At 35.0% G+C, this 26,369-nt stretch overlaps 2 protein-coding genes across 3 annotated transcripts; both read left to right on the plus strand.

The window, feature by feature from the left end:
* The first annotated feature begins 8,805 nt into the window (after nt 1–8,805).
* Nucleotides 8,806–15,428, plus strand: LOC126841864 (enhancer of split mgamma protein-like). Of its 2 annotated transcripts, XM_050578605.1 has the most exons (5): nt 10,958–11,001; nt 11,083–11,159; nt 12,443–12,532; nt 12,625–12,738; nt 14,561–15,428. In XM_050578605.1, the coding sequence occupies exons 2-5, from the start codon at nt 11,109–11,111 to the stop codon at nt 15,038–15,040; spliced, it is 735 nt and encodes a 244-aa protein (XP_050434562.1). In that variant the 5' UTR covers nt 10,958–11,001; nt 11,083–11,108; the 3' UTR covers nt 15,041–15,428. The 2 variants fall into 2 exon arrangements, with proteins under 2 accessions (XP_050434563.1, XP_050434562.1); XM_050578606.1 differs by lacking the exons at nt 10,958–11,001; nt 11,083–11,159 and adding an exon at nt 8,806–8,883.
* A 6,084-nt stretch (nt 15,429–21,512) lies between these two features.
* On the plus strand, nt 21,513–24,838 carry LOC126841981 (uncharacterized). Its single transcript, XM_050578817.1, has 3 exons — nt 21,513–21,654; nt 23,183–23,281; nt 24,732–24,838. The coding sequence occupies exons 1-3, from the start codon at nt 21,513–21,515 to the stop codon at nt 24,836–24,838; spliced, it is 348 nt and encodes a 115-aa protein (XP_050434774.1).
* The last annotated feature ends 1,531 nt before the right edge of the window (nt 24,839–26,369 follow it).

Here is a 26,369-nt window from a genome sequence, read left to right on the forward strand (position 1 = left end):
TAATTGAATTTCCAATTGCGTTCACCTCATTCGAATGTCTACAGTTCTTAAAATGTACTATATGGTGAACACCAGCTGATATAATCATAATTATTATATAAGGAGCTATAATATAGAAATACGACACAGGAAAAATATTCGAGACCAAATAAAATGTTTAGAAAATGTGGTGTGATACCTATCTAGATTTCAATATAATATATACAAATTACAAACATAACCCACGAAGAATTTAATTTAATTTTTAATTTTTAGTTAATTTTAACACCCCTAAATGACTCGTGTACGACAATATTATAAAACTACATTTTAAAAATTTTTTTTTTTTTTGCTATCTTTCATTTTGTCCCACAAAATCTGTACAATAGATAATACACTTTTAAAAATACAAAGAAATAATATTGTAATAGTGCGGTTTTGGTAACCGTTGTATTAACGAAATTTATGTCGAAGGAGCCAATTATAAATAGCATCTTTAAGAGTAAAATTATCGACTCTACCCGGGTTTAGTAGCCAATTCATTTGCACCGCTACCGTTCAATCGTTTTTCAGGCCCCACTCAATCTGTCTACCGTCGTTAGTTTATAATATTACTTTGGATAAGACGTGTTAATTAAATTCATTTGCTACATTTGCGCGTGAGGTTGTGTTCAGTGTTTTATATAATCAGCCACATCGTTAGCTACCAATATATTAATTAATTATACACCTATCTTTTTGTCCGATCTTAAGACTACACATACATACATGAGAATAATATCGAGCGGACATTTGATTTGTATTTTGTCTTCTAATTAACCTTTCTGGTATTTATCTTTAGTCCCATCTAAATAATTACATTTCGTTCAATAGTAACTCGGTCCTGACGCACAAAAACACGAGCTGAATCGTTATATAATCGATCGAAACCTAGTCTTAGTGTAATAAATTCAGTCAGCGCACTCGGATACATAATCAGCAGTGGTAAAATTGAACATTGTTCGAAACCATAATTGAGAAACACATGTTTAATGTTTATCATCAAGAAAATGGATACAATAATTTCTCCGCGGTATGATATAATCGGTTTACCAGTTTTTAAAAAAAATCTCAGTGTAAAACTTTTAGTAAAAAGTTATTTTTAGACACTATTAAAACTACCCGAACGGTCTGTGTTCGTTAATAATTATTTTCGTCTGAAAAATGAGAAATACCGACTACTTGGGTTTATTATTATGTTCAAAACGGATATTATAAGCGTTGGCAACACAACGGTATTATATTGTCAAGGCGAATAACGGAAAAGAAAAACTAACAAGCACTATTCGCACGCGCTTCCCCTTAATCGACCGGCGTGCATGATACTACATATATCATTACTATTGTCCGCACTTATCATCGGTATGCGTTTTTTTTTTCGTAGTAACTAGTAGGTACAGTGTCTACGGTGTACGTACTTAATGTTTTTTTTTATCAGTGGTATATTTCCCGTTAGACACAACTGGAAAGTAACCGAGGCCTCAGATAGAGCCTACAATATGTAAATATCAAAGAGGACCTTGCTTCATAATATTATTATATCAAAAGATAATTTTATTATTGACCACCAAATATATGGCACTCGTGTCAACGTCGACTCTTAGCCCGAATCGATAGGCTTTACCCGAGTTCTAATGTCAGTTAACCTTTTAATAAGGTGTTGTTTTTACTTTGATGTGTTTTTTTTGTATGTATGTGTCTGCACCCACGATATCTTTTAACTTAATCTAACCGCTGAACCGATGTTTTTCATGTAGCAACTCTATTGATCAGAAATCGTACCTAAAAGATATTTTACTAGGCCATACATTTTAAAAAGTTTACTCTCTCCCCTTCAAAATCCAGAAAACACCTAAAAAATTTGCATATTTTTCAGTTTATAATTACGGCGCTCTATAACTTAAAAAAAAAAAAATATTCGAATTAGTTTCAAATTTGTATGGAGTTTGAAAAATCATCATAAACCCCTCTCCCTAGAAAGGATGGAAACTTTTTCTTTTTTTGAGTACTCGAGATCTGAATGTAGATCTTTTATAGTGGTATCGAAGCGTTTATTTGAAAGCGATTTCATCACTTTTAGTTGTAATAATTATTATACTGCGTGGACCTGTAACCCGTCTTTTGACTCAATGTGCACCGCGACCACTATGACCCCACTGTGATGGCTTTGTTTTTTTTTTTAAATATAAACTTTGATAGTTTCGGGGGAAAAAAAAAATATATATATATATATACTTGTTTGACTTTGCCTCAGGCTAGTTTGTTTGTGTGTACACGTTGGAGTTGTATGTAATATTAACATACATGTGTGTTACGTTAAATTACAATAGACAATATTGTTATAGTCTATTCTACGTTATGGAAAACGACGTTGTGAATCCTCCTGCGGGCTATAGTGCGCGGCGTGCTATCGCGGCCCCCTCCGCGGGTTCGCGCCAAAAGCGATACGGTGTGCGAAAATAAAAACACCCCGCTCCTCCACTTCACCTCCACTTTGTCCGGCGTGCGCGTATCGGCACGCCGCCGGTAGCGGCCAACGCTGGTCGCCGCGCAATCGCCGGTGGCCGCAGAGACGGCGATAACGACAACGACAATAAAAATGTACGATAATATTATTATTATTACTATCGTTTGTTGCGTTTTCTTTCTATGTGTGTGACATATCACATGCGCTATGGTGTATACACACTCGACTGCGTGCGCCGACTAATTGTTGGTACACGGGAAGCGGCCGGCGCACGTTCCCACGGACGTCGTTAAATTCCGACGTGTCCCCCCCAACTGCCTCGCGCGCCCTCCGTCGACGTTGGCCGCCGCACCGCAAGGGGGTCAACGTTCGTGCCCGGTGCGCTGACGACGGGCGCACGCCGAACGGCCGGGCCCGTGCCGGAAAAATGTCCAAAATTCCCACACACGGGCGCGCGTGCAGCGACGCGGTGGCCTGCGAATAGTGGATGTGCGCGTGTGAACTTAGCCCCTAAGGTAACTTCGGTCATTGTTTGTTATTGTTGCGGTCAACTTAGAAATTATGAAAACAAACATGCGCAAATAATTACCACCAATAGGATACTATTACAACTCAAAAGTAGAAAAATTTAATTTAGACGAATTTGAGGGGGGGATGGGGTGGGGGTAATTTCACTTATATGAATAATATGGCCATATTATATACACCGCCGGGGACCGTCGTAACTAGGGCCCGGAAGTCTTGCGCCCTTAACACAACCGAAGCATGCATGCGGCTGTGTGCTGAAAATGGCCTGCAATTGCACTAATAAAATCGAAAATACGCACTTAAAACATTAACTTTTAGGACGTTTTATTTTTGGTTTTTACGATTTTTGCTGTAATTCAAAATTGTATTTTTTTCTTGTATTCAATTTCGCTAAAATAGCGGTAGTTTTTTATTTTTTACCATTTGTAGTCAAATTTAAACGTGGAAATTATTATTCATTAATTTTGAAAGCTAATTAAATATAAAATATTTTCGTACAAGTAAATATATATTATACTGCCAAAAATGTTGTGTAGGTATAGTTAAAATGAAAATAAAAAAGTTGTTTGAGGGTTGTTTTAGACGGTCTCTTTTTATCGTCAAATGGTAACTTGTGTATTTTATTTGTTTATTTTAACAAGAATAAATAATGATGTAATTATTAATTAAAACAATGACTAGTTTTGGGTAAATACTTTTTAAATTTGTCTGTAATGTTATTTTTATCAGTCACTATCACCTTTCAAAGCTATATTGAATGTGAAATTAAATAAAAATATATTTTCACCGTTTATGAACACATCATTTTTGGTTCATACTTAGATTAACGTTGTCTTAAGGTAAATATAATGGATAACTAATAGATTACACCCTATTCGAAGTCGTTGCACCACAGATTCGTTTTTCCTTTATAGTGTCCGGTGTCCCTTATAGTTACCCAGCTTAGTTCCTCGGTCGAACCGTCAAATACATGTTACTATAAACTGCGTTCGCGCTTTTTCATATCAGAAATGATGTTTACGCAAAAACAAAACAAAAAAAAGGTACCTATTTCTTTTTCTGTTCACAAATCACCGGACGTTGTGCGACACGGTTTTTTGTTGTTTTTTTTCTGTGTAAATAATTTAAGTAAAAAAGAATTTATTACACTCGACGGTTTACACGTTTCCGTCGAGGAATTAACATTAAGCTCTACGCCGTTCGGTCTTTTGTTTTTGGTGTATATTATTATCTATACTACGCTAAGTTTCTATACTGTTGGCGACACAATGTTTCGGCCAACAAGTCCCATCACGCGCGTTTCATTCAAGAGATTTCCGTACACGGCCAATGATAATATTGTCAAATTATTATCGTTATTGTTATTATCATTATTGTAATAACGCCGCCGCGTATTATCGTATACATATAATATTATGCACTGCACGGCCGTTTGAATGGGACACGTGATGTGCACAAAACAACCGAAAAAACCATACTTACCCGCTTTAACATATTTAATTGTATTACCTATACCGAATAGTTAGTGAAAACCGGCCGCGTAGAGTCGTACAGCTGTGACAATACAAGTGAATTAATTGAATATGTTTTGGCACTCGCACAAAACGCTCAAGTTGTGTTCGGTTAGGTCGAGTCTGTAAGCACGGTCAACACAATCGTGTATTTAATGGCTCGAAGACGATGTCAGAACGAAGATGACATTGTAAGTAATGAAAAAACAAGTCAATCGCGTTCTAGTGTTGTTTTTTATTATATTGACCTAGCTAACCGCGATTTCCCGCGGTTGTATTTCGCATTATAGTAGCACAAAGCGTAATATAGTAATCCACTTCGACTTGTCTATAATAAGTGTAAAAAAAAACCGGCCTTAATGCCTATGGCGCGTCAAACGCATGTGCAATTATTCTACAGAGAGTAAAAAATCTCGTGTAATTTACCACATAAACCTACAGGTATAGGATACTGGTTAAGTACACACACACAGAGCAATTGTTGGAAACAAATTTATTTTCTAAATGTTTTCTTGTGGTTTCACATCGAACCAAGAAAATGTCATAAGTATATACCTTGCGCCACAAGAGAAGTAAACCATATGTCCAATCTTTTACTTATATTAGTATTATGATACAGTAATATTTTCTATATTTTAGAAATATTTCAATGACATTTTGATTAAAATTATTTTTTAAACATTTTATCTCTTACCAAAAGACATTTTTTTTGTAATATTTTTAAAAATACACATGTATACTATAATGAATAATTGTGTACAAATTAAAACCCTGGCTGTTTAGGTCCACGAAGGTCTGCAAAATATAATTTATTACATGAAACATAATAATTGGCCGCTTGTTTCAAAAATCCTTTCCCAAATCGACACGAGAATTTTTTATACCTAGTTAAGAAGTGTTAAGACCAGCCGGTCAGACGACAGCACCAGATGTGATGAAGTCCTAACTAATGATCTAATTATTTATAATCACTCGATTTTAATTGATAAAATCGTGTCACACTTTTAGAGTATATATTAATAATTATGTGAATGATCATTATCAAAGTATTATGGCCAAAAAGTTATGTAAGCCACTGTCAACGTTTCCCTATAAACATATAGACAGCAATAATAAAGTTTACCAAAACGCTTTGATTACTTTATAGTAAATACGAAAAATAAAAAAAATCCATTAGGCAAAAAATCGTTTTATACGCGGATTTATCGAATAAAACGTTATCAGTGTTCAAAACAAATTTACAAAAAATATCATTAATAGTGTTTGTAAAACTCGTTTTGGATTTTTTCCAAAAAAAAAACATTTAAACCCAATATAATTGATTATAATATTATACCAACCGCGTTTGTTCAAACAGTTAGTATAACGACTTAATAACGAAATGCGATACAAACAGCATACATTAGTTATTACAATTTGGTGTCAAGTATATTATATTGTAAACGATCAGATTGTTAACGTTTTTGAAAAATTGCATCTCCGGCCAAAATCTATTATTTGAAATAATGACAGATGCTAAAAATCGTTTTGAAAATAATATAAAATATTTTTAATTTTTTTTGCAATGCGATAATAAAAAATTACTATCATTAGTATTATTCGGTTGAATAATCGATTTAAATTTTTTTATCCAAGAAGTATATTGATATAAAATGTCCACTAAGTAAACATACTTATTATTGTTCGATTACAAAAATACCACACAAAGAACGACTTTGTGGTATTTAAAACATACAATGACAAAATACAATGTTGTATATTTTCCCACTACTATTCACAAAATATAATAACGATTATAAATTTTATGAATCTAGTCTATACACATATTGTTTTAATAGCATACCGTGCGTTCCATCGGGCTCAACCGTTAAAGCGCATATATTATACATTATATCTTGTGTGTATTTGGCTGACAAGTTGCTTCTCACAATGATTGTACAATATGTTGTACACATTAAGATAACGATATTTTTGTTTAGATTAAAACCCATAGGAACGAAACAAATCGACGAGAATCGTAAATTAAAAATTTCAAGATGTTGATTTTTTCCCCCTATTTTATTTTACTACTACAACGTTATTATTATTATAATTTTTGTTTTTTTGTTTTTATATTAAGTTTGACGGCGGATTTGAATGAAGGGAGATTTTTTTTAAACATTTCCATAAACTGTCGATTTTACAATAATGATATTTATAATAACGTACATATCGGCGCGTACAATGTTATTATTATATGCAACCATATATTTCACCATACTTATGGGTTTTGTAGATTTTTTATATAATGTACTTTTTTTTTTTTTTAATATTATTATTTATTCGACTTGAGTAGAAAAACCTCCGTGACATTTGATTATGTTCATTTTCCATTCGTTTCGGTTTCACGGTTAAATCCCACCTTCGATCCGTTAATCCGTTCGGAACGATTTTGGTCCTGAGCGGAATCCCAGTGGCGTCCTGTCCGGTTTTGCCCCCTTTAAACAACCGGAACTGGTCGTTAAAGTCTCTATTTCCCCCACACTCCGCAGACGCTAGACCAAAAAACAACCATTCCCTAAAATGCGGTTCCCGTTTAGTGGTAAAACTCTACACCGTGTTTGTGAGATGCCTAAGCGTAAAAAAAAACACACATTTCCGAAAGGGTTTAAATCTTCCAGACGCCCTCCGGTTGAGCCACTGGGTACGACTCCCCTACACTTAGATTTCATGCTGGTATACAGCTATAGCTGATAAAATTAAAAACCCGGTTTGTCAAATCAGTTTTGTGCAATACGTCATACTACGAGAGATAATTTCCAAAAGGACGAGCACTACCGTGTATTGTACACGGTACTGTATAATACACTATAGACATTTATAATACTTTACTTAATTATTTGTTATCAATTAGTTTTTCCCACCAAAAAAAAAAAAACCACATACTCAAACCATTAACGTCGAGTCTAACCTATCTTGTTTCTTGTTCATCTCAATAACTTCTCTTCGACTTTTCCCTGTAACCCTGGTGCCACTCCCAAACTTCCCCGCGTATTCTCTTACAATACTTCACACATCTCAACTTTCTCGTTTCAGCTACATTATTTCCCTTTCGATATCACCACATCAAACTATAATGTCAATGTTCTCGTTTGTTTTATTTTATCTCATTTCTTTTTTTTTATCATCATACTTATTACCAAATACATAGTTGATGTTGTTGTAAAATGTAATTTTAAGTACATTTTCCCCCAATAAATTTATATATTATATGCTCTTAATTTTCTTTCAATCCAGAGCTCTATCAACTAACGCGAGGAAGGGTGGAGTGTACTATTATTTTCAGCCGCACGAGTTACTTAACCGCACTCCACTTTCCGTCCTAAATTTTTAATGTAATTATTCAAAAATAAAAACTCGGAATACAAACTTGCATGTATTATATACAACGCAACGCGACCACGCTATAGATGTATTCATTGGCTTTTTTCTCATCGTCGGTAAATTGTATTTTTTAATGGAGACCCGGCGATAGGTATGAAAAAATAATACTATAATAATTATCCGTCGCATTACCGCGCCAACAATTATTTGTGTAATAATATCGTTGGCGTATCGACCTAACCTAACCTACCGGGCGAGTTTGCGCGTACACAGCAAGTAGGTACATAATAATAATAATACTATCCATGCTGTATATGTGTGTTTATATTTAAATTAAACTAGCATGTATAATATAATATATGCGTGTGTGTGTACACAACTATAGTAATTATAACGTACGCGTGCGAGCCGAAGAGCAGTCTCGGCAGACTCGCCGTATAATAATAATAAAAAAATGTATATATATATATATATATGTATATGTATAAATGTGTATATATACATTTATACACACAGCACACACTTCTGGCCACCGCCGCAATCGTTCCCACGCTTCCTGAGAAGTCCGTTTCGTATCACGAGTGTTTTATTATTACTATTTTTTTTCTTCTTATTCTTATTCTTCTTATGTTTTTTTTTTTTATTCCTAAGATTTTTATTCCGTCTCTCTTTTTTTCTTTTTCATTCACCACATCGGCTCGGGATCTGGACACAACGGCGGCGGCGGCGGCGGCCGACTACAATACAATACAATAATAATAATAATAATAAAAAAAATCTATACATATATATATTTATTATTATACCTTGTGCGTGTCGCGCATTATCTCTTGATTTTTCCCACCGTTGTCGCGCGAGCTCACTTTGCCAGCGCGCACGCGAGTCTTATATTATATATTTTTTTTTGTACCACCACCATCTCCATCTCTCAGAATAGTTGGTCTACTCCCATTTGCGGTGACCGGATGACAATGAATGGGCGATTTGTGACGGCCGGTACGTATATACCTATCTATTATGCGTTATACTATTATATATATATATATATTATTTGCCGTGTAACAACTGCGTGGCAACTGTACGGCACCCCCCAGAGCCGAACCATATCGTCATCGTCATTATCACGTCCTTATATTATTACAGGAGAAGGCGCGCACCGGTAAGCTACCGGACGACGGGTCCGTTTGACCGTGTCCTCGTGGACCGCGGCCGCCACCGCCTCGATTGTCATCAATATAAATATAATATATAAGTATACACATAAAGACACGCTTAATAAGATGAAAATACGATTTTTTTTTTTTCTTAGGCCGAGTTTTTCGTTTTTCCCAGAACGCCCGTATACATTCTCCCACGGCGTCTAAACAATACGCCGTGTACGCGCATTGCAATATGCAATGCACTGCTATGATAGTACTTGTTTTCAAGTCGAAACTGGCAGTCGTTAGGGTTTTATAAAATTGGAAAACAAAAATTACACCGGCTACGTTGTCCCAAGCCCAGTGCGATAGGTGACAAACGGTCGGATTAGTAAACACACCTACACCTTTTGTTATAACTACAACAAACGTCGACTACATTTATTGACAATGTGCGTTGGTCAAATAGCTTAAGAGGACGCGACAAGCCTTATTTGTTAAGGAGTTAGGCATATAAGCATTTTTTTGCAAAATCCTAATATAAAGGTTAAACCGTAGTGTGTAATTCTTAGTTCAGTAATTAGGAATCGTTTTCGGTAGTTGATTTATTTGTCGGACTATCGTTGCATCTTCACGGAAAAAATTCCATAGTTGGCCCAACTAAAATTATGGTTGTATAAGTTAATATAGACACAAAACAATTCTGGTTGGAATTACTAAACATACTGTTGGTTCAACTATTTGAAATGGTTTTTTTCACCTAAACATAGCTGCGACGAATGGCGAAAATAGCTACTCGGTTAATGGTGGTCTTAGAGCAAAACCACCTATTGTAAAATCGAAAGTAAACAACATTTTGAAGAGAATGACACATTAAAAGCTTATTATAGGCTTCTTTGGATACATTATAAATATTTATCTTCCAATTTAGCATTTAAATGACCTATTCTTTACAGTTTTTTAAACAGTTGTAACTTTTAAGTCTTTGTGTTTTCATGTAACGTGTATCAACTATAAATTTGATATTGTAATAAAATACTTTCCACTGTTTTAATTATTTTCGGAACACTAAAAAAATTTGTACTTCACTATGAAATACAACAATTTGATGTACCCAGTACTTGAATTACAAAACACAAAATGTATTTCAAATACTGTTCATCGGAGCAACTAGTTAATGCAAAACCTGCTCTGTATTGAAATAAATAACCCTACCACCGAATCAAGGTCGTCAGATGGAAAATATAATGAATCAACACGACTACAACGTCGAAGGCGCGTTAGTAGTTTTATCGTTTGATTTTCTAGATTTAAGAATCGTATCGGATAAAAAAAAAATGTTTCATCTATCAAAACGGACTCAAGTTGGCGGGACGCGATTGCGAAAATCCGTTTTCGGACACCGTCGAGTAGATCCGGAACGACTTTGCTCGCGCCAAAAAAAATTAAAAAAAAAAAACCCCAATAACAAAAAGTCAAATTCGCAGGTTATAACGTATTATTATATAGTATGTAATGCAAATGGGGGGGGGGGGGGTTGCGCGCAAAACGTGTGTACGACAATAGTACACACACACGCAAGTGTCGCCGAGACGTGATCCGGGTCCCTCTTTGTGGGCTTGTGTTAAAATTATTATTACACACACACACACACAAGGGCATATTAAATATTGTATACACTTATGGCACGGAGGACGCGTTCCGATAGAGCTGGCTGCTGCTGCTGCTGCTGCTGCCGGTACCTATAAGGAGCGCGCGCGCGCGCGCGTCACGACACCGAAGGGGGAAACCCGTGGGAACGGAATCGTCGGCCGAGGGCGCTCCCCCTCCCCGTCGCCGCTCATTTCGGGGGGGTGCGTCCGCCGCGGTAACGGTTAGGAGGCGTGCAACAGGCAGTCGTCGGTCGCTTCACTGTACAGTCGGTGGTCCGTTGCCAGACGAACTCTGTCGGACGCATCACACGATCGTACGTCACGTGCGTATTCAATATTGTACTTAAGTAGAAAATTTAAACCGTCGTAGTTTCGTGTTTTTTTTTTTCCCCTTTTTTTTTTAGTGACCGCCGTTACGCGTGGACTCGCAATGTTTTCGCCCACGCCGTCGCCCATTTCCAGGACCGTACAATACAGAAAGGTAATGCGAACGTTATCGTACCGCATACCCCCCGGGTGTCGCGTTACACACGGCTGGGGGGTTGTTATTCGAATTTTAAGTAATTTTGTAGATTGAATAATCGGGGGGGGGGGGGGGGTTCGTTTATATGTTCTCAAAAAGTGTTGGACTAATACTCACCGCTCCACCGGAGCCCATTTGTCTTTAAACGCCGATAACTTATTTATGTATGACCGATCATCGTTTCCAATATATTTGAAAACGCTAATCAAAAATGTACGTTGCCGTTTTATTTTTTAAAAGTTACCCCCCTCCCCCCCAAAGTAAAATTTAACAAAATGCGATCAACTTGAACGCGAAACACTGTTTTCGTTCATATTTTAACGTAATAACGATTTTATTTGGAACTTTTTTTATGTCAAGCCAATTTTCTCATAACTCTGTGCATTGCTTTCTATAAATGAAATTCCACCGGTTTTTCGATTTGCTTCGAAGTCCGGATTGCGAGTGCACGAGACCTCTCATGGGACAATTGGATAAATATTACAGATTTTTAACGTTTAGTTTTACAATTTAATATAATAATTATAGTTTTTGTGTAAGCGCAGATAAGCTTATGTTTAACTATAGACCTAGTTATTAAAAAAAGGGGAAGGGAGTTCTAAGCTGGAGTTCGGTAATCACCAAAATGCATTTACCATTTTTAACATTAGTAAACAATATAAACGAATTTATTCGTTAAAAAAAAAAACAAATTTTGTGCCAACACACGGTTTACCTTATCAATAATTAACACATAGCCGATTAATATAAGAATGATTAAATCGATGATAAGCTAAAATACAGTTTTAAAAGAACAAAAACAAATATAGACAATAGTGTTTTGTGATGGAACTGCAATATAATTTGTTGGCCCTTTTAAAAAAAGTATAAATAACGCTATAATATAATCATAGTCTTATAAATGTACTATTTAACACTAAACCGAATTTTGGTTTTAGTCTATTATTGCGGCTATTGTGCTTAAGGCCTTCAGACCCGGGCCCTTAGATTAGGTACTGACCTATTTATTATACACTAAGCGAGAGAGACTTAAACAGCTGTTAATGGTGTGATAACAAAAACCGAAAGTAGCACAATGAAAAGTTCAAAAACGCAAGTTTAACTGTAAATGTGCAATTATTGTTGTCAATACAAACAAGCTTGTGTGTGCAATGGTCAAACATATTCCAATGTATAGTAGTTATACGTATAACCCGTCGTCTATTGTATAATTAATCGAAACCCGTTTGTTTGTCAATCAGGTGACGAAACCGTTGCTAGAAAGAAAACGCCGAGCCCGGATCAATCGATGCTTGGACGAATTGAAAGACCTGATGTTCACCGCGTTGGAGGTGAGACAATGTTTTTGTAATTTTTATTTTTTTTTTGTTTTACAAAATTTGTAATATTGCAAAATGTACTCAACTCGACCGTCTCGTCGCAGGCCGAAGGCGAAAACGTGGACAAACTGGAGAAGGCAGACATTTTGGAATTCACCGTTAAACACTTACAAAAGATCACCCGGAGGGATCCCGTCGAAGAAGCGTACAAGTTTCAAGTGAGTGTTGATGTGTGTGTGTGTATTTTTTTACCTAACCGCCCGTCCACCAAATTACAACGTGCATTACTCGTTCGGGCAAACGAAACGCAATATTTTCTGTTTAAATTACACGAAATCTGACCAGTCACTTTTGTGTTATTAACCAAATAAGCACATAATAATATACAGCGCAGTCCACGTGGCCGCATAACGTCACACAATCTTCACACGGTCTAGAATAATTATTATGTTATCCATAACGGCCGTATCCGTTTTGAACCCAACCGAAAACATGTGCACCAAGACTTGACGGCTATACCCTATAGTGTTGTACACTAGTAGGACGGAGTGCACAATGTACACATGCGAATATATACAGCTCCTCCTCTATATTGATACTATTTAATTAGAACTGTTATTAAAAAATAATAATGTGTGACATCTGTTCAAATTTATTACCATAAAACGCTCAATGCCTAATGGTACCCACAGGATTAAAGTTCCACACTAGCTCGAGTGCCATAATAATTATATATATATATAAAAAAAAAACGCTGTTGATTTAACGATTAATTAATTTGTTATCTGTATGTCCGACGAAAATATATACTTGTAGATGTAGAAGAAAAAATTATTTAGCCAAAGGATTAATAAATAATATCCTTTGTTGCTTTACCAGTATCGATTTGAAAAATGTATTAATGTTAAGGAGACTGCATGCGGTCTGTTTTTTTTGACGTTTTAGACAAAAAAAAAACCAGACAAAATGTCGACTACTTAGGATGGTCCAATTTCAATTTTGTAAAAGATACACGAGTTCTTTGGCAACTTTACTATAGGTTATGTACAAAACAAATTTTTGGTTTTTTTCTGCAAATTTATTTTATTTAATTACAAGAAACTGAAATGTTTAAATGTAAATCAGCTTCTTACACATTAACATAGTAAAGTAGCCAAAGAACTCGATCTCATTACAGAATTGAAATTGGACCATCCTAAGTAGTCGACATTTTGTTTAGTTTTTTGGTCTAAAATAAGCCAAAATGGCTTTTATTCGTAGAAAAAATTACATAAATTAAAAACAGTACCTTAAATTAAAACAACTGTTTTTCTTAAATATTGCCTATACAAAACTCCGTAAAAACAGGCTTCATGCAATAATAAAAATATAATATATTAAAACTATAAACATTTATTTTTAACTTAACGATTCTATTTTTTTAGTACTTAATTTTATTTCAAACACTTCATTCGTTAGATTCATAAAATATTTCTTATTTTCAGTATCCTATTGTGAAACTATTATAAATATGTATTATTAATTAATTCAATACAAAATTAATAACATTTGGGCAGGGTATCAAGTGGTATTTTCAAAGCGTTTGAAATAGGCATTTAATTTTTTCTCCTTTGTTTAATAGATAAAAACATGGTCTGATTTTTTTGCAAATTAAGCGACACGATTTTTTGTTTGTCAATTTGTGTTTAATTTAATGTTTTTGAATACTCTCATCCAAAATTGTGTGACTTGGAATATAGCTTTGGTCATAATATAAAAAAACGTTTATTAATAATTGGTCTGATTGTGAAAGGTATTTTCATAAAAGTTCACGACGTATAGGCTAAATTGAAACAGACTTACAGCTTGTATTCACTAATTGTAGGTTATAAAAAAATGTATTACCTCTTTCGAGTTGGTCAGACAGCTTGTGATGGACATATTTAATTATCTCCCATTTAGGCACTTTAATCTATACATGTTATACCTTAATCTACACAACCTATTCTCGTTTTTGATTACTGTTATTGATATTTTTGTTTTGTATTTGTTTTTTCGCAGGAAGGTTTCAGTCATTGTGCCAGCGAAGCTTGCAGTTTCCTGTTGTCGCTGCCCGGCCTGGACTCTGTGGTCGGCCGACGGCTTGTCGAATACTTGGCCAAGTCAGTTTCCCGAGCCCTCGAATCCCAGATACCGTCGACCGTTGCAGGCAAATCTCCTGTAGCCGGCCTGCCCGCCCTAGGCTCACCCGCCATCTCCGCCGTCGCCCTGGCGGCCGTGGAAACTCCCGGCAGCCGAGGGTCCTCTCCTGCCGGCCCTTCGCCACCACCCACATCGCTGCCGCCGCAGCCGTCCATTTTGCAGCCGGCCCCTCGCATGGGCAGCCTGTCTCCACCGGCGGTCGCACTCTCCCCCAAGCCCGTCGCCCTGTCCGCGTCCAACCGAAGCCACATGGTGATCAGGCCGAAGCCCACCAGGCCGTTCGCTCCGCACGACATCCAACAGGCCATGCAGCGCGACCCAATGTGGCGGCCTTGGTGATGGAATTCCCATAGCTATAAAATATAATGTTTTGTTTTTGTCCGAATTATTAACTGTTATCGATATTTTTGTACTTACCAAAATCCGACCCAACATATTATTTTGTATATAATTTTTATGCGATTATTTTTGTATGTTAAGTTTATATAAGTATATATTATTTTTGATTTTAGTCTATCTACGTATATTTTTTTGTCCGAGCACTATATAATATGCACAGTCCAAGTCTATTTACACGGTATTATGCTCTAAGACGCTGGGGGCATCGTATCTTTATTGTAGTATTAGTTTTTTTAAATTTATTTACATTTTAAATTCACTATTTATAAATATATATGTACTTGTTTTTAATAAAAAAAAAATAATAACAATAATAGACGGCCGCTGTACGGACCATTTTGTTAAAATTATTTAGTGTTTTTTTAAAATTTTGTTGTGATTTATTATGATCGTGGCGGCTACACATGTCGACGCTGAGTATGTTTTTTACAATATATTATAGTGTCCTATCCGCTTTAATAGCGTATGAGAGTAATGGTAATTAGTTATCGTTTACATTAACAAAGAAAATGACCCGACCAGTCTGCAAACATGATAAGTACAGGACACTTGACTGGGATTTATTTTAAGTATTATTATTATTTTAATATGCGTTTAAAGGCGTGTGTTGTACCGGTTGAAGAGTCTTCTCTTGACTTTGTGCTTACATGACGATCTCATCGTTGTTGCAATTGTCTATGTACTTTTATGATCAATCTGAATTGTGCGTATAAGATTTTTACTCGAGGTAAAGTTTGTATTTTTGATTTATAAACGTTCGACCTAGCTAACTTATTTACTGTTGATTAGATCTGCGCTTTAGGTCTAAAATTGCCAACATATTATTTTTTTTTAAACAAAAATATAGAACTTTTTAGCACCTCGCGTGTGTTTGTTTTAAATACAATTAACGATTAAAAATATATAATAAAATTGGCTCTACTAAAGTAGTTAAATAAATTTATTGACAGACAATTAATACATTTTAAAAAGTGTTTATGAATTCGAATAATATTGTTTATGTATTAAATTAAAAAAAAAAATCATGGATGACTTTAATAACGAATGGCACAAATGTAAATGTAGATTTTTTTTGAAAACTAAGTGTTTTATAAGGTTAGCATTACCTACTCTCACACCATCCTATTTTATAGCGTATCACTACATTAAACGCATGCGGCGTTAATGTATTTTATGTTTCTGTAAAGAAACGGTTGTACTCAAAACGAGGTGCGACGTTTTATATTATAATAATAAGTTTAACTATTACGCACACATCAAAATTAAGTAGTGTATATATTTTTTTTCAATAAAATATAGTGCGGTATATATATTTTAATATTTCCGAAGTCGATATTGGTTTGGCCGTCGAGATTATTAGGCTATTTATCTATTCTGTGTTATCAGAACAAATACAAACTTGTTGATAACGTATAACTTATACATGCCGGCATGCCGGCTTACACATACTATAGTTTTTTTTTTTTTTTTTTTGGACCATAAGCTAACGTGGAGTAGACTAAAAACCGTTTAAGTACGGTGTGTGCAGAGGTGTCAGAGTCGGACACACGTCTGGCCACGGTCCGTCGAGTCCGCGTACGCGTACAAATTACACTTGGACGAATTACTAAAAACCACTTACATAATAAAAAAAAAAAAAAAAAATAAAACCAACTATAACTCCTTATGTCGTACCGGTTGTGCGTATGTACCTACACATATTATGTACATGTATGATAATAATAATATTATGTTCGTAAACCGTTTAAGGTACGTGTCGTCGGTCAATCGTTGACCGCCAAGGGATGCATAGGTACCCAAATAGAAGTTTGTAAGTATATATTATTAGAATGTATAGGGGGGGGGGGGCATGATTTATTTTGTCGAGCGCTGTGGAAATGATCAATCACGCACCCCGTCGGTTTCACACCTTCACGGTCAAGTAACCGGGATATTATACGGTTTTTATGCCGACCGTAAACAGCCATGGCCAATGTTGTTTGTATTTCTAGCTTCTACACCTTGATAAAAAAAAAAAAATTGTCGAGAGTTCCATACGGGTGGATAATATTGTTCTAATCAACGCCAACGTTGACAATTCTGATAAATACAAACAGACTGGACTATAACGACTGTATTGTGTATGCAACCATAAAAAAGCCTGACGAGAAGTCACTGTACTCCATTGACCGTTAAACTGCGGTAACTCTGGTAATAAATTGCCGACCGTTATAATTAGCTAGCACGTATTGTAATAATAATTGCTATTATCTGTTTGAATTTTTTTTTTTTTTTATTTGTCCACAAAGAATTAGTGTAAACGATTTTTTAATAAATGGACTCGTAACAATAATGTTTGGTATACAATTATACAACAGCTTCAATGCGCGTTTGTATCATTTAAAAAGTACCATAAAAGATACCAAAATGTAGTTATTGCGGTACGTACAAATTTGATGCCAAGCTAAACATCATAATAAATACCGTATATTTTGTAGTTACAATGTTGTAATATTAATGCGATTTTGAAATTTTGTTCACGCTACATCTGATTTTTTAGCGTAAACTGGTACTCTGATAACGCACAAAAGAACACATAACACATTTTAATGGTACAACACAAATAATTGAAGGGCTCTTGTAAGTGTTATTAGTGTTAGCTAAGTACAAATGTTATAGTTGAATTGGGAATTTCGAAAAGGGCTCATATCGGAAAATTAAAAAAAATTTTCAGGAAACTCAAAAAACTGATTTTCTTTTTGATTTTGTTAAATAGGATGTTTTTTTCATCACAATAGACAACAGATTTGGGCCCTTTTCCGGCACAGAGGTAGAGGTGTTGCGACTTGCGGTCGAAGGCGATCTTGGACCACGTCATACGGGCAACGGGCAATAGGTTTTTCAAAACGGACGCGCTGCAAGCACACCTGTTGCAGCTCAGCGGTCTCGTGTGTATAATAATTTCAATATCGTTCAATCGACAGAAATCCATAACCAGATAACCGCGGTTGGGTCCGTGCGGTTTCTGCCCTTCGGCCCTCGCACCGCTGGCGTACAGGACGGCAATTTATAACACTAATAATAATAGTAATCATCATGCATCATAACGGGGGCTGTACACCAGTGGGTGTACAATACTATATACTGTCATGCTTGTTTTGTGAATGGAGAGCACGTTTTCATTGGCCCGAGACGTGACGTTCGTTTGGTCGCCCCGCGCCGGCACGGACAGCTTGACCGCGCGCAGACCAAGAAGAACACACGGGTATTAGGTGTAATATTATAATAATACATGGCCATATGTGTGTGTGTGTGATACAGTGTGTAACGTGTCATTATCTGATTTATCAATAGACGTGCGGTCAGCTATGTAGTAGATTTTTTTTTTGGTTCTGGACTTGGATAATGTTATATAGTAATGTACCGCTGGTGTAATATGAAATACTATCCCTACGCGATCACCGCCGTTGTTGTTGTACAGGTAATTATATATACCATTCCGATGAGGTGGAGCGGTATGTGTGCCTCTAAACCCGTAGGTATACATAACAATATTATAAACCGTAACGACAACGTAATCAAATATATCAGTAAAACAAAAAAAAAACATTGAAATATTGATTGAAAAACATAAAAAAAAAATATATATATATTATATATACCTTGTTTCGGTGCGTTGAGTGTTCTTTGTTTGGTGATATATCGGTTTTCTATTAACATCGACCGGAACGGATAGAATAAAAATACATAGGTACATCTATACTACCCCCTACAATGAAAAAAAAAACAAACGGGCACGGTTGTGTGTTTGTTCCGGTTGAATAGTATGTGTGATAAAAACTGAAAACTAAAATGAAATATCAGTATTCCCCCCCTCTTGTTTGTTTAATACATTTGTTAATTTAAGGAGATCTGGGCCCTCACCTATCTTGAACGATTATTAAAACAACACAAAGTTAATATCAAAACAGATCCTTCTTTTCTATGGCAATATATGATTAAACATATTAGCTTAATGTTTTAGCGAAAAATAGCCTATACAATGCGCCTTATTAATAAATGCTAGTGTAGTGGCCGCTTCATAATGTTAGCTTTCTTGTTTACTCATCAATATATTTTACACGTTCTAATGTAGGCATGCGTAGATGACCAAAATATTTATATCATAGATGGTAGATAAAGAAATTTGGTGTTTTTTTTTTTTTTTTTTACAGGGTTTTTTTTACAAATTAATGTTTCTTACGACTCCGGGCGCGGCATCTGAATATTTAGTTATACAAAGGTCAAACGGGAACGGTTTTTTTTTTCAGCTGAAAAACCGTATACAGACTAATTTACAACCGACTAATTTATCGTTATTGTAAATGTGAATTTAATATTCGAACGCCGTTAACGAGTGATGTCGAATGATACAACAGTGTAAATTACTTACACCAAAACAGCCAACTCGGGAACCGCTTGTCGTCAGTCCGGTTTTTTTTTTTTTTGACTTGTCAAATAGATTTTTTTGTTTAATCATTTTGATCTTAACGCGTTTTGTCACACGTTTTCGCGACTACCCGTCGCCTCCGCGATAAATCAATAATTTATGTACAGCTCGGCGAGTACAAGGATTGTAAATAACACATAACATCATCATAACGGTTGTGATATATTACGACTGATTATCAATTTTGTAATAACCGTAAGTCAATTGTCAAAAAAATAAAAACCTTAGACTTATGTTAAATTATATTCGGGGACGGTGTTGCAAAATTATCGAGAGAGAAATCGCCTCTCAGATACAGCGTAGGCTATTCATTAACATATTATTCGTACATGTTAGTACTGCACTTGTTATCAACATAAATTCAATTTGCGTACAGATTCGGATGGGTTAAATTTTCACCACCGGGAAAAAACATACAATAAAAAAAAAGGCCCATAGCTTCTTTCAAGTACACGGGACTGACTTGAGCGAGACTTTGCTCCGTACATCCCCTTCCTTATACACAATGTATTCCGTTTTATAATTTTTATCATAAACATTAAATAGGTTTTTTTTCATTTAAGAGGGCGTCGCACCGGTGATTTTCAGTGGTAAAAACATGTTTAAGCAGACTGAAAATAACTCGTTTGATTTTGGTTTTAGAGTAAAAGCATCCATTATAAAATTAAAAGAGAACAATATTCCGTAGGGCAAAACGGTTCGTTTTAAAAAAAAAAATTATTTTTTTGAAAAGTTCCAGTCATTTAAAAATGTTAAAACAGTTATTATTTCTAAACTATGCATTGAACGTTATACTTGGAATAATGAAAAAAGCGCACCGTCTTGCCCTCCAGAACATTGTCATCTTTTAATTTTATAATGGGTGCGTGCTTTTACTCTAAAATCAAAATTAAGCGAGTTATTTTCAGTCTGCTTAAACATGTAGAGATGAAAAAATATTTTAAAATCGCTTTCAAGGATGCTGTGATAGTCCGAAAAATAAATTAACTACCAAAATAGAGTCCTAGTTATTGAACTAATAGTTACACATCACAGTTTAACCTTTAAATTAAGATTTTGTGAAAAATTGCCTATACTTTACTCCTTAAAAATAGGCGGTGCGACGCCCTCTTCAATTTTAATATCAATCGTACTTTTTTTTTTGTTCAACCTCCGAAAATGTAATCAATATTAAATTAATGTAAAAACTGTGTAAATGCTGTACTCGGTATATGATTAAAAATACATTGAGCGTTTACTGAAAAAATGTTTAATACATTGACTATTGTAGTATTAAAATTGTTAACTTTTCACTTGGTTTGGAGGGCAGAATCGTAGTTTCAATAATTCTTATTATTACAATAAGCATGAAAGGGTTGATTATTTTTAGAGACGCCGTATTCTGCTAATAACATAGGTATTAAATAATACATTAGTAACTCTTTGTGATGATTCGGCGTGTGACGATCGGCTTCGATAAAACGTTTAATAAAGAAGTAACATAATAAACATTCCATACGGCGATGGCGCGTGTGTGTGTGTCTTATTCGGCTAAGATGGTATTAAAATGTAATTAACATTATCGTTATTGTCAGAACGTATGTGTGGAGATATTTTTCCTTATCCTCGAGGAACGATTTCCATGTCGACCGAGCGAGCTGGGTGTGATATTTCCACGAGACGGTCAATGCGCATAAGAAGACAAAATATTAACCAATTAACGAATCTGCCGCCGTACGTTTCAAATAATTACTCGTGCAACGAACCTATTAGGCGACCGATAATCATTTGTGGCCGTCGTAAAAGTGTCGTTAACGGCAAACCGTTGACCGCAATTCGATTGAAACCGAACAAAACACAACGGCTTCACTTTAAGTTGGGCTACTCGCGTACAAGACACCGCCGTCTGCTAGTGTTGCATTTGGATTTCCCACGGCAAACACCGTCCGGCCAACGATCGTCACCATGAAGTCTGCCGGCGCCGTTCTCGTGGTAGTTGTCGCACTCGTGTCTTATTACATCTGCCAAAGCCAGTGTTCGTACGTTTCGCCAAACGCACTGCAAAGAAGTCGCCGTCAGTTTTCGTTTGTTCAAGACCTGTACAACGGTAAAACCGTCGACCTATCGACGATTGTGTTTGTGTACCGCGAGTGGCCAAAAAGGTAACGTAAGTACTCCGTCACGCGTCCCGAATTGACGAAAAAATAAAATAAGGGGGGGGGGAGGGGAGAAGGAGATTTTGGCGAGGAAAGGTCGTTCGAGGATTAAAAATCCGCGCACGCTACACTAGTCTCGTTTTTACCGTTTCCGGAATCTCAGAAAATGAGGAATTTTTATACAAATCGACATTGTTTAACGAATGTCGTTATTTAAAATAAAAATGATACCTTAAAGTGATAAAAGTGATACCTAAAACGATATTAAATTTAATCATATGGAAATCGCTGTACTGTATTGTTAATATTTTATTATGTTTCTTATTTTTTTATTAGTTTTTATATTTTGCTCTACATTTTTTTGACTACACTTACTTTATATAAATTTAAAAAAACCGTTTTTTTAATTCATTTTTTAGGAAAAATATTTTCCCAATTTTTTCTGGAAGATTATCGGTTTTTTTAAAAAGAAATTTGGATCTCTACATTTTTCCATTCACCCCAAATGTTACCCAACATACAACACCTATTCGTTGCCTCCTCCTCATCCAATTTTACATTATTCTACTCTTCACGGGGGGAGTTAAGGAGAGGGCGGCTTTAGGGGAGGGTCACTCCAACTCAAATATTTCTGTAGCTCAATCAAGTTTTTTTCGTTTTTATGTAATGTTCACTAATTGTGAAAAATGTTTGTGCGCCAAAAAATAGTAAATTAGAACAGCTATTTAAATTATGTTCTATATAATAAAAGTTTTACAAGGTCGTCATAAAAGATAACACAAAATTCATCAAAGTATTAATACTTATTACTTTAAAGTCTAATTTAGTGGGGGGGGGGGATACCCTTCACGGTTCAGATTTACCAAAATGTTTTGCTCCTCTCTGAAATAGTGACTCAATTTCGCACGTTCTACTATTTACACCTTTTGTCAATTTCATAACTGATCTCAAATTTTAAATCCCAATAATTCCTCTATTCTATTTTTGCTATATTTTTAATTGGCAAATTTACTTTTGTCATTTTTTTCTTGCGTGACGGAGTATTTATATTTAAGTTACCTTTGACTGCCTCTCGGCGTAATATAGTTTTATGGATTGCGCTTTTGGGTAAAAACGACAGTAAACTCATAACATCATCATTTTGTCGGCAACGTCTAGCCGACCCTTACAGTAATTGTTTTTCTACAAGAGAATTACTATCTGAGAGGTGTTAAAGGCGCAGTCCATGATATTATAACATGTCAATAATTTTTAGGTCGATGGGTAAAACGCTAATATACCTATATTGTATTATATATCTGTGCGTCACAGGTAAGATAACTTAAAAACTGGGAAAACTCTGTCATTGTTTAAACCATTATGGCAAACAATTGCTTAATTTTGTCGAGTTAACGCTATCTGATCGGTGACCATAGATCTCATAACCGAAGCATGTAAAGTTGTTAGCCTGTTTTATACCATTTGTGGGGTTGGTTTTAGCGTGGTACTGTAGGCGGAAGCAGTGTCCAAATTGGAGATGTCAAGACGATTCGGCAGTGATACACGGATACTGTTGCGGATGTCCGAATTCTTTAGGAGGTAAAGTAAATTGATAATATTGCGCCAATCGCCTCCCATCTCCAAGTAGGCATCAAAACTATATACTATAGTTGCCCACGAATTGCCTCCAGGTACAAATTACCTGATTTACAAAAAAAAATCCGTTAAAGAATAATTATAGTATATTTCGCAATATTTTATGCATTAACAATTTGTAACCTAACAAAAAATGACAAACTGACCACACGTTTGACGACGATCGACATAGTTATGTTATTATCTGCGGATTATCCGATATTAATGTAAGTACATAAGACTCAGGTAGTTCGTGGTGTTTCTTAAGTTGTGATTGCGACTCGCCTGGTAATGCATTTACATGTTTGCTATTTTATTATAAAAGTAGCAGTTTGAGAAGTGTAAAGTGAAAAAGCGCACAAAACTTAACACTTTAAATGGCTACAAATGAAGTTTCGAAACAAAATTTAACGATGGAACACGTTAAAAAAAATGTAAGCGCCGTTGGAAGGATCGTAGAAAGTATAATAGATCATAGTCACAAAGTTCAATCAGATCAAGTATTAAATTGACAATTAATAATGAGTAATACACTTTAAATAAATTAACGATTCTTTTTTTTATTTAAACAATATTATACACAATTATTATCATCAGACATCAGTTATCTAAATTGACAATTAATAATGAGTAATACATTTTCAATAAATTAACGATTGTTTTTTTATTTAAACAATATACACAATCATAACCATCAGGCATCAGTTATCTATTGCACATACTACTTTGAACTAAAATACGTCAAAACACTATATTATGTATTATTCTAGTATTAAAATATAGATATTTTTGTAAAAACTACTCTAAAACAAAATTGTTAGCAACATCTAGTGGATATGCTCCATAAGGACAGAGTAGACAAATGTGTAACTGATGGCGCCACCTAGTGACTAAACTGTTGTGGAACCAGTTGTGTTAGCACCACGTCGATCGCTGCCGTCCGTTTACATGTTTTTCAACCGGTTTGTCAGATAGCAGCACATACACCTTCGATTGAATTGAAACGACATTTGCTTGGGGAGTTAACTGGTTATGACTAACTGAGATAACTGCTGTCTGATTATTAACAAAATCATTTCAAAAACTCCTTTAACGAAAATCGCTTTAAATTGAGATTGATAAAATATATATTTCGTTCAATTTATACATAACAATTACACAAGTAGATATTTTCCTACTTTACAATCATTTTTTTCAATATCTTAAACTAATAAAAAACAAAAAACACCTTTAAAATAATTTCCAAAGGTTACAATGAAACGTTTACATGATTTTAATCGTACCTATTATTTAATATTTGTGAACAATCAACACATTATTATGTGCAAAATATAATGTAGTTATCTAAATAGCCATCACTGTTGTGTTAGCTTATTGATTGTAGTTTTTGCTTAATTAATATATTTTTTTCCAGCTAACGTACCGGTCTTATGCGCCGAAGACTTAAAGTGTCCACTGAAAATGACCAACCTTTGCCAAGATTACAGCTACATGCTAACGTGTTGCTGCACAGGACTTTAAGACTTGTAATAATTTTAGATAATTTATTTTTATAAATAAATCAAATGTTTCATAGCTGTGAAAAGACATGTGCATAGTGCAACGTGGAGATATTTATTGTTATTAGATAATCATATTGTGCTTTCACAATAATATGCCGTCAACGGCAAATGGATTATTGTTGTTTGAATCTTATTCGTTATTCACCACAGTCATTTTGTGCGGTGTCTGTCATTTTAACTGTCCATGTCACTTATATCTAAGTGTTAAGTGCCAAGTTAATTTTATCTCTTGAAGTGTTTGAACACTTAGTTTTGGCTTTTGAAAAAATTAAGTACAATGTACGAAAGGATTGAACGTAAACGTCTAAGCGGGTTGTATTATTCTTATGTTCTTCATAAATCTTAGCATACAAAATACAAGCCTCAAGCCTGTACATGATTATTGTAATGGAACTTATCTTATGGTTTTTTATTTTCTTCTTTTTTTATGTAAAAAAAAATTTGGTTTTAATATTGAAAAAATTGCAAATTTAATTTATTTAATTACAAGACACTGACATTTTTAAATGAAAATCGACTTCCTACATAACATAGTAAAGTAGCCAAAGAACTCGACTCTCTTTACAGAATTTAAATTGGACCATCCTATGTAGTCGACATTTGGTCTGTTTTTTTTTTTGTCTAAAATAAACCAAGATGGCTTTTATTAGTAGAAAAAATTATTTAAATAAAACATATTCCTCGAAGCTTATACAAATTAACCGGTAAATTAATTGACATGGTCGAAATTTATTAAAACCTATTTTTTTTTAAATTATTGTCTATATAAAACTCCTTAAAACAGACCGCATGCAATCCCCAGGCAATACGAATATTGACGAATATTGAAATAAAATAGCAGCGGCATAACCTAATGAAACGTTTCTCGAGTGCTATTATTTTTTTTTTTCATACCACATACATAATATATAATAAAATACGAATTTTTGCTATACTCGGCGTTTACGTTGGTTAAACAATCAGTGATGGGCTACAAGTGGTTTTAGCTTGCCAATCTGTTGTCTTTATTTAAACCTCATCAAACATCAATAATATAAATCCGTTTTAAACGCACAATATAATCAATTGACATTATTGTTAAAGTGAATTGAAAACTTGCAATCTAACACGGTGTTTAATGAAAATAAAAAATACTTGTGTGTCAATTTTTTATCATCAGAAAAACGCGTGTCCCTACTGCACCTGTGTATACTTCAGGGCACCACTGATCTGAAAAGTCCCTGCTAGATCCACGTTAGGCCGGTATCCTGTGTTCCTGAGTTAACATAAATCGTATTTTCAACGTTGGTGTGCGTATGACCTATAAGTGAATATGTTCTAGGCCGTGCACGAGCTAGTGTATACCTATGTACATAATGGGTGTATTATATTATATTATTATAATACTGTATGAGCGCGTGCGTTCATCACGGATGCAGAGGAGCGCGCGAGGACTCTGCAGCTCGTGTTTGGGGCTTTTGTGTACAGCATTGAAGGTGTTGTGTGAAAAA

The sequence above is a fragment of the Adelges cooleyi genome, unplaced genomic scaffold (assembly GCF_023614345.1).
Source record: "Adelges cooleyi isolate 19-005CV unplaced genomic scaffold, UGA_ACOO_1.1 ACOO_flye_CR_arks_rails_tigmint_CR_PRNA_41, whole genome shotgun sequence".
Taxonomy (NCBI): domain Eukaryota; kingdom Metazoa; phylum Arthropoda; class Insecta; order Hemiptera; family Adelgidae; genus Adelges; species Adelges cooleyi.